The sequence below is a fragment of the Canis aureus genome, chromosome 8 (assembly GCF_053574225.1).
Source record: "Canis aureus isolate CA01 chromosome 8, VMU_Caureus_v.1.0, whole genome shotgun sequence".
Classification (NCBI taxonomy): domain Eukaryota; kingdom Metazoa; phylum Chordata; class Mammalia; order Carnivora; family Canidae; genus Canis; species Canis aureus.
The window spans coordinates 77,231,463-77,241,376 of NC_135618.1; the positions used below are offsets into that span (position 1 = coordinate 77,231,463).

At 43.1% G+C, this 9,914-nt stretch overlaps 1 protein-coding gene across 3 annotated transcripts in view; it reads right to left on the bottom strand.

Annotated features, from left to right (window-relative positions):
- Positions 1–8,864, bottom strand: part of CRCP (CGRP receptor component) — a 37,351-nt gene extending 28,487 nt beyond the window's left edge. For 2 of the 3 annotated variants that reach the window (XM_077908354.1, XM_077908353.1), the window contains exon 1: positions 8,699–8,864. In XM_077908354.1, coding sequence (XP_077764480.1) covers positions 8,699–8,706 — 8 coding nt within the window. In that variant the 5' untranslated portion in view covers positions 8,707–8,864. The remainder of the gene's footprint in view (positions 1–8,698) is intronic. The other variant, XM_077908355.1, reaches the window with a different exon arrangement.
- Positions 8,865–9,914: the final 1,050 nt, after the last annotated feature.

The window sequence follows — 9,914 nt, forward strand, 5'->3', positions numbered from 1 at the left end:
AGTTACTTAGCCTTTCTGCTCTTAAATTTCCTCATCCATAAAATGACAAAGTAAGATCTAAGATTACTTACAGGATTTTTAAAAAAGATTTTACTTATTTATTCATGAAAGACACACACAGAGAGGCAGAGACATAGGCAGAAGGAGAAGCAGGCTCCACGCAAGGAGCCCAATGTGGAACTCGATCCCGGGGCCCCAGGATCATGCCCTGAACCGAAGGCAGACACTCAACCACTGAGCCACCCAGGCGTCCCATATTTACAGGATTAAACTAAAAGATGTAAAGTACTAGAACACAGTAAGTACTCAATAAACACCATTTATTATTACTATCTGTGTTATTACCATAACTTCTTCCTACCTCATAAAGCTGTTATGAGGATGAAACAAGACAACAAATTTTAAGTGTAGCATTGTTCTTGGTACTTATTAAGATCTACCTTAATGGAGGAGGCCATTATTCATTAAAGATACCACCTCACTGAATTCTCATTAAAAAAAACCCTGTGGGGGATTCCTGGGTGGCTCAGTGGTTTGGCGCCTGCCTTTGGCCCAGGGCGCGATCCTCGAGTCCCGGGATCGAGTCCCGCATTGGGCTCCCTGCATGGAGTCTACTTCTCCCTCTACCTACGTCTCTGCCTGTCTCTCTCGCTCTCTCTCTCTCATGAATAAATAAATAAAATCTTAAAAAAAAAAAAAAACCCTGTGAAGTAGGAACTATTATGATTTCGTCTTTATAAATGATAAAACTGAGGCTCAGAGATTTAAAAATTTGCTTAGAGTCACACAGTAAGAAGCCTCACTGAAGCAGAAGATAACTACGGAACTGTGAAAAATGAGACTAGATTGGACAAATGGAAAGTGGTAATGCAGATTTCCAAAAATTTAGGAAGCCCTCTGGACTTGACACAATGTGTAATAAGACTACTGTATGTTCCTAAACCAGGAGCAGGACTATATGATGAAGATGCTGACACAAAATTTCAAAAACATGGGCCAAATACATGGGTGACTTTCCTAAGCAATCAATAAAGCAAAAAAAAGCAAGTGGTTAACACAAGGATCTGACCTAGGCCTTTGGTCTGCAGCACAGTGATGTCAGCACTCTAATCAAATCAACATATGAAGCTTACCAAATGCTATTAGACATTCAACAAATAGCTAGGATTTCACAAGTGTTGCTTTGCCCAAATAACCACAATTGCATACAGGTCAGGGAACATCATATTTAAAAGGAAGCTAACACAGGAAGGACAATGCATAATTAGTATAATTACTGTATATGATATGGTTCATTTAAAATTGAAAAGGACAAATCAAACCACCACATGTCATCTTTGCCTACTTAATTAGGAAGTCAGTCCACAAGGCTTCTTCCTATCTTTGCTTAAAATTGAGTTAAAACTCCCTGTGTGCCCTAAAATACAATGTAACTAAGAGATCCCTTCCCTGAGCAGACTGGAAAAATAATACAAATGTTATTTTCCCTCAAAGCTAAGAGATCCATCCCAGGTGCCATTGTTACAACTTCATTTCCAGATCTGTCATGGAGAATACTCTATGCCTTGGGAAAATTTGTCCTTGGCTATTCCAAGTTATTGCCCCACTGCCCAAGCCAATACTGTTAATGCAAGAATCCAAAGAGCATCATCTATCTTTACTAGAAGCAATATACAAAGGTGAAACACTTTGGGTTTACTGAACCTGTGTTTTGGGTCCAGGAGAACAATGGATGCTTAAACAAGTATCACATCTTGCAGATTCTGGCTGGCAGAAGCTGGTTTATTCTTTTATAGGATAGTTTTTTTTTTTTTTTTTTTTTTTTTTTACTCAGTAAATACTAATGGAATAAGTGCCAAAATATGCCAGACTTTCCTTTATTTAATAAAATGTCAATAGAAATAAGATCTACCTTTTATGAAATGAACTATGCTCATTTCAGTTTCTAAATGAACTGTGCATATGGAGAAACATTTTTTTTTAATTTTTATTTATTTATGATAGTCACACAGAGAGAGAGAGGCAGAGACACAGGCAGAGGGAGAAGCAGGCTCCATGCACTGGGAGCCTGACGTGGGATTCGATCCCGGGTCTCCAGGATCACGCCCTGGGCCAAAGGCAGGCGCTAAACCGCTGCACCACCCAGGGATCCCAGGAGAAACATTTTTAAGACAGCTTTTATCCTACTATAACCACCACTAAGTGACAGGTTGCTGGGAATAGGATATGGTAAGATTGCACAGGCACCAACTTAATCAAGTGATCTCATTTAACAGCACTGATGATGATGTGATGCAGTAAGACACATCCCTTAGAGCAATCCTATTAAAGAATGTCTAATTTGAATCTAGCCAGGAGGATATAACCAGACAAATCAAAGTTTAGATTCTTCAACTATCAATGTCATTTGCAACAATGTCAATGTCAAAAAACAGGCTAGGAATCTGAGTAAAAGAGATAAAGAACTATGACAATAAAAGTTGTAGGACTAAAAATGTATGATTCTTGAATGGATCCTGAATCAGTGGTTAAAAAAAATCTAGCAAAAACGACACTTCAATTGGAGAAATTTTGTATTTTAATAATATTGGTACCTCATTGCTAAATTCTCTGGGTGTGACAATGGTATTGCAGTTAAATAGAATATATTTTTAAGACTAGGTAAAATGACATGGTATCTACAACTCTGAAATGAAATGATTCAATAGTGTACGGAGAGAGGATGTATACATGTTTAAGATGAGGCAAGCATATCAAAATGTTAACAAATGGTGACTCTAACTAGAGGGTATAAAGGAACTTGTGCTCTTTTTGCAGCTGTTCTAAAGGTTTGTAATTTTTCAAGTTAAAAAGTTGATCTCTCTCTGTCTCTATGAATTATAAATAAAATCTTTAAAAAAATAAAAATAAAAACAAAAAATAAAAAATAAAAAGTTGAGAAAGGGGATCCCTGGGTGGCTCAGCAGTTTGCGCCTGCCTTTGGCCCAGGGCGTGATCCTGGAGTCCCGGGATCGAGTCCCGCGTCGGGTTCCTGGCATGGAGCCTGCTTCTCCCTCTGCCTCTCTCTATGTCTATCATAAATGAATAAAAATAAATCTTAAAAATATTAAAATAAATAAAAAGTTGAGAAAAATGGAAATGTAAAACTAAAGAATTCCATAAGGTTAAAATAAGACATCTGAATAACTTATAATTGAGGACATAAAGTACAATTTCCTTCAGTGTTTTTCTTTAGCATGAGTATAATCTGTCAATTACATATTTATAAACTGTTGTTCCTACTGAGCAGGAATTGTCTGCTCTATATATAGTTTGCACTTCGGTATCATGTAACACATTCACAAGCATTTAAACTTCTACAAACTGTCTACCTACACAGATCTTCATATTCTCCTATAGGACTCAGAATAGTACCGATTTTAATTACAGGGTTTTTTTTGTTTGTTTTGTTTTTTTTTAAATTTATGATAGTCACACAGAGAGAGAGAGACAGAGAGGCAGAGACACAGGCAGAGGGAGAAGCAGGCTCCATGCAGGGAGCCCAACGTGGGATTCGATCCTGGGTCTCCAGGATCACGCCCTGGGCCAAAGGCAGGCGCTAAACTGCTGCACCACCCAGGGATCCCCAATTACAGGTGTTTTTTTTTTTTTTTTTTAATTTTTTTTATTTATTTATGATAGTCACACAGAGAGAGAGAGAGAGAGAGAGGCAGAGACACAGGCAGAGAGAGAAGCAGGCTCCATGCACTGGGAGCCCGACATGGGATTCGATCCCGGGTCTCCAGGATCGTGCCCTGGGCCAAAGGCAGGCGCCAAACCGCTGCGCCACCCAGGGATCCCCCCAATTACAGGTGTTTAAAGCAAATATTCCAAGTGATGTTTAAAGATGTTTAAATCTTGGGTAGCCCCGGTGGCTCAGCGGTTTAGTGCCACCTTCGGCCCAGGGCATGATCCTGGAGACCTGGGATCAAGTCCCACGTCGGGCTCCCTGCATGAAGCCTGCTTCTCCCTCTGCCTGTGCCTCTGCCTCTCTCTCTCTCTCTCTCTCATGAATAAATAAAATCTTAAAAAAAAAAAAAGATGTTTAAATCTATATTTACACGTAGACAGTCACTTAATTTCCTTAAGTAATGAATTGACTGAAGTTGACTTGCTATTTGAAATACAACCTGTGAATTTTGCTCAACTTGCTGAGTCAATTTAATGGATGTAAACAACTACTTTGGAAAACTGAATTCTGAATAAACAGAACAAAATGATCTACTGGCTGATTTTCTTTAGAAACACATATACACATGCAAGCAGCACCTTTTAATTGCAACACAATTAGCTTACGTGTGCAGTGACGAACAGAACTGCTCAAATTCTATGTTCAACCTATATTATTGATTCAAGTCATGTTCTGCAAAACTAATAAACTCCAGTACAAGAAAACTGGGCAGATTTCAAAGTCAATAAACGTAATCTGTAGCATTCTCCTAGGAGCTAGCAAACAAGTATCCTCTCTCCAGTCCTGTTACCCAACTGTTTATAGGACCTATTAGCTAACTTTAAATCCTAGTATTTCTCGCTGTAAAATGAAGGAAATTCTGACAAGATTTCAATAAAATGATACAGAACATAAATAATCCTTTCTCCCTAATTATGTATCTTAAGTTCAAGAATTAAAGAGTAGGGATGCCTGGGTGGCTCAGTGGTTGAGCATCTGCCTTTGGTTCAGGGTGTGATCCCAGGGTCCTGGGATCGAGTCCTGCATCAGGCTCCCCGCAGGGAGCCTGCTTCTCCCTCTGCTTATGTCTCTGCCTCTCTCACGAATAAATAAAATCTTAAAAATAAATAAAAGAGTAAAACACAGGGGTGCATGGGGGGCCCAGTCAGTTAAGCATCTGACTCCTGGTTTCAGCTCAGGTCATAATCTCAAAATCCTGGGACTGAACTCCATGCCAGGCTCCGAGTTCAGCATGGAGTATGCTGGAGATTCTCTCCTCTTTCAACCCTTCCCCTCTGCTTGCATAAGCACGTAATCTCTCTAAAATAAATAAATAAAAAATTTTAAAAGAAAAGAGTGAATGAAAGCTTTCCAGGTATATAAATAATCCTAAAACATTAGACAAAGTTAGCCAAATAGCAAATACCTTATATGTAAACAAATACCTAATTTTCCTATATCTTGTATCCTTTTGCCTGAGGAAAATTTCCAAATGACAGTCAAAAAGTTATTTTTTAAAATTCTATCACTTGGGATCCCTGGGTGGCGCAGCGGTTTAGCGCCTGCTTTTGGCCCAGGGCGTGATCCTGGAGACCCGGGATCGAATCCCACGTCGGGCTCCCGGTGCATGGAGCCTTCTTCTCCCTCTGCCTATGTCTCTGCCTCTCTCTCTCTCTCACTGTGTGCCTATCATAAATAAATAAAATTAAAAAAAATAAAAAATAAATAAAATTCTATCACTTAATGAAATGAAGTATAAATATTCCTCACCTTTAAAAAATTTCTAGTATATTTGTATATGTATTATTCACTCAACAGGTATTTACTCAGTGACTGAAGAAAAAAAGCAGTAAAAACTCAAAAGAAGTTTTCCTTTCATGCTTCCTCCTCCCAGGTCCTAGGAATGCCTGAAAGAGCATTGTTTGTCCTCTCAGAGAAACAGGGTTCTGCTGAAGATCCTCAGGACCACACTGCCAAGGATCACATCTCATTTTGGAGGCCAGTAAGGAACTAGAAGTTAGGCCTCCAGACCTTTCCATTCCAGGGGTCCTTCCACTCTCAAATGACATTCCTAAAGAAAGCTCACTTTCCCATAAACTGCTAGCAGCAAAATTCTTGATTTTTTAAAAAAGATTTTATTTATTTATTCACAAGAGACACAGAGAGAGGCAGAGACATAGGCAGAGGGAGAAGCAGGCTCCATGCAGGAAGCCCGATGTGGGACTTGATCCCAGGACCCTGGGATCATGCCCTGAGCCAAAGGCAGATCTCAACCAATGAGCCACCCAGGCGTCCCTCTTTAATAAGTCACCAACTCCTTGGAAGAATGGACAGGTTGCTACAGAAGAAAAAACTCTTGATTCAAATAATTTTACTTAGGAAAATCAGAAAATCTACATGCCCAGCAATTAGTAAACTAGCTAATTCAATTATATTAATTTTTAGTTAATTTGTTAAATTAATGAAGTATTGTTATATTATTTCAACAACCCTCTGCTGAATTCCTAATGTGTGCCAAATGCAGTGCTAAATACTAGGTGAAAAGACAGCAGTCCTTGCCTTCATGGAACTTTCTCATGAGCGAGACAAGAGGGAGACAAGGCACTAAACAAGTAAATATACATCTATTATTACAACTTTAATTATTCAAAGGAAAAATAAATTATACTAAGAGATAAGAGGAGGACTCTTTTTGGACTGACTGAAATGGAAAAGCAACACTCAACCTGAGCTATCAAAAAGATAAAGAGGGAGCAGGACTGAGAAAAGTATACCAGGCAGAGGGAACAGCAATGCAAAGGTCCTGAAGACCTTGGAAGATTACAGAAACTACTTGACTGCCAGTGTTTGGGAGGTGGGAATTGTAACATGAGAGAGGGTTGGTGAGTAGATGAGGTTATATAGAATCATGTAGGTTCAAGTAAGTAATGTGGATTTCCTTTTAGTAGAACAGAAAGTCAATGAAGGGTTTTATACAGGGGGTGAGTTATCCAATTAATATTTTAAGATCATTCCAGCTGCTGACTGGAAACAGAATGGAGGGAGGACCAGAGTGGAAGCCAAAGGCTACTGCTTAATTTGGACCAGAGATGACAGACTACAGAGTTAGCAATGGAGATAATGAAAAATAGCTGTACACAAAATATATTGAAGGTGGAAATGACATGACTGGCTGATGGACTGGATTTAGAGATAAGGAAGGAGAGCTAGATTTTTGGACTAAGCAATTGGATGGATGATGAGAGAGAAGGGCTACACTTTTGGGAGTTATCAGCGTAACTGATATCTCAGTAAAATGGGTAAAATGACCATGGGAGAGAGTGTGGACAGAAAGGGTCCCAAGACTGAGCCCTAGGACACCTCAACATTTAGAAGCCAAGCAAGGGAGGAGAGGAGGGGCAAACCAGGAAAGGAGACTGAGAAATAGTCCTTGACGTAGAGGAAAATGCAGACAGCGTGTCACAAAGCCAAAAGACCTTCTAGAGTTTTTTGTTTTAAGCAGAGTTGACACCTGAGTTTCTGTATCAACTGTTGCTGAGATCAAGAACATTGAGGCCAGAAAATCAACCTTTGAATTTGACAAGTCAGAGGGCTCAGGTAATCACAAAAATCCATTTCTGTAGACTAGTGAGGATGAAAGCTTATGGCTTTTCGGCCTTTTGGCTACGAGCAAGTGAGGATGAAAGCCCAACAGAATGATTGAGACTGAGGGGATAAACAACACTTCCAAGCAGTTTTGTTGTGAGAGGAAGCAGAAATGGAGCAGTAAGTGGACATGAGTGTGGGGACAAGGGAGTTTTTAAGATGTATAAATTAAAGCAGAATCGTATAATGATAGGAAATGCTTTTGTAAAGAGGAAAAATGGGTAATAATAACAGCTTGGGCTAGAGTAATAAATACATCTAAATGTTTTTAAAGTCGTGGATTAAACCCCATTAATGGACTACAAAATAATTTAGTGGGTCAGCATTCTTTTTTAATAAGAGACAATATGAGTATACTGCAATACACTATATTTTACAATATAGTAAAAGTATCGTTTCATGATGTTTTCGTTTCAGTTACATATATATACATTGTGTGTCTTTAAAATCTGAAAAATAACAGACCATTAAAGAGGCAAGAGAACACAAAAGAAAATGTGAGTAACCAACGTCGATGAGAACACAATACAGGTACGCCTGCAAGTTAACGTCGGCTACATAAAACCCACACGCGGGGGATCCCTGGGTGGCGCAGCGGTTTGGCCCAGGGCGCGATCCTGGAGACCCCGGATCGAATCCCACGTCGGGCTCCCGGTGCATGGAGCCTGCTTCTCCCTCCTCCTGTGTCTCTGCCTCTCTCTCTCTCTCTCTCTATCATAAATAAAAAAATCTTAAAAAAAAAAAAACAACCCACACGCGGAGCAGCTGAAAAAGTTCCATCCGCACGTGGTACTAAGCAAACATCACAGACACGGGCTGTTTCTGTTTCTGCGGTCCCCGTCCCGCCTCAAGCACCTCCTTCTTCCCAGAAAACCTGGCCCTGCCCTAGCAAGGCGAACTGCTCAACAAACTCGGACAGCACCTCTTCCCCAAGGTAGGCCAAGCTCTACCCCAGCACGTATCCATCTCTTCTGCAAGTAATTCCAGGGCAGACTCGGGGCTTAACACTTTCGAGGTCCCCGCTGGGACGCCGGGTGACGTCCCCACGGCGACCCAGGGCACGCTAGGAGATGAGGGTGGGGGGAGCAGGCACACCGCAAGGCCGCCAGGTCTCGTCGCATTGGGCCCCGGGCCGCAGGCACTGGGCGGGAGTAGGGACGAAGGTCTCGAGCGAGCAGAGCGAGGGTCCCCTTCTTCCCCGCGTCCCGCCCCAAGCCTGTCCCCCAAGCCTGTGTAAGGTGCCGCCCCGTGCCCCCGTGCCCCGTCCCCTCGGCCCAGCCGTCCCCAGCCGTCCCCAGCCGTGTGCGTCTACGCAAAGCCAGGAACGCGCCGCGGACGACTTACACTTCCATGTCGACCCCGCGTCGTCGCCTCCGGCCGCCAGCACTCCCACAGCCTCGTACCACGCCGCCGCAGCCGACGCGGCTTCCTGGGCCAGCGGTGCGCAGCCCGCCGCCGAGTCCGCGCAGCGCGGGGCACGCCGGGATCGCCGCGGGGCACGCCGGGATCGACGCCGGGCACGCCGGGATCGCCGCGCTGCACGCCGGGAGCCGGGGGGCCTCCGCCGGGGTGGGCCGCTCCGTGCGCGGCGCTTTGCCGCGCTTAGGGCTGTTAAAGTGGGGCGGGCAGGGCTTGGCTCCGTCTTCGGGTCTAGGTGATACAAAGCATAAACGGAGAGACTATGGGGTTAGCAGGCCTGAGTGGCGTGCGAACCCCAGAAGTCGGGGAGGCGGCGCGGTTCCGGGTCTGGGTGTTGGCTGCGCCTGCGTTCCGAGCCTGAAAGGTCGGCGGGGAGTACACGTCTGCGCGCTGTCTTGTGTTGTGCTTGGATAAGACGTGCCGAGGAGTGAGAAAGCCCGGCCGCCCAGGCGCCCCCCTCCCGGTCCGCGTTCCTGCTGGAGAGTTATTTGGCAAACAAAGATACAAAAAGTCCTAGGGACAAGCACAGACGCTGATCTTCCGGCCTTTGTAGGAGTTTATCCACAGAGAATTATGAGATGCGTGAAGAAGAATGGGTGTGTAGTGATTTTTCCCAGGGAGATCAAGGAGGAATCGATAAGTCCTGTTGCAGTCGTACAGTCTATGTGCGTGTGTATGCGACCGGGAGCGATGAGGTAGCACACTGGGTGGGCTGGGGAAACGCTCAAGATAGGGTTTTTAAAAGATAGGAAATGAGGTTGGTGGGACTCTAGTGATCTAAAGAAAATAATAAGCAGGAAAAAAATACCCGAAGTCCTAGGAGGTAGAGCCACCTAATCTAAATATGTCTTGAGAGAACAGACGCGGAAGCTTGATGTCCATTATCTTCTAGAATTTTTGCTATGTCGGAAAATAATATTTGTTAATGATTACTTGAATAATAATTTAACAAATTAAAGACTGCAAGAAATGGGACGCCTGGGTGGCTCAGTGGTTGACCCTCTGCCTTCGGCCCAGGACGTGATCCTGGGGTCCCGGGATCGAGTCGCCAATCAGGCTCCCCGCGAGGAGCCTGCTTCTCCGCCTCTCTCTGTGTCTCTCATGAATAAATGAATATAATCATAAAAGAAAAAAGACTGGA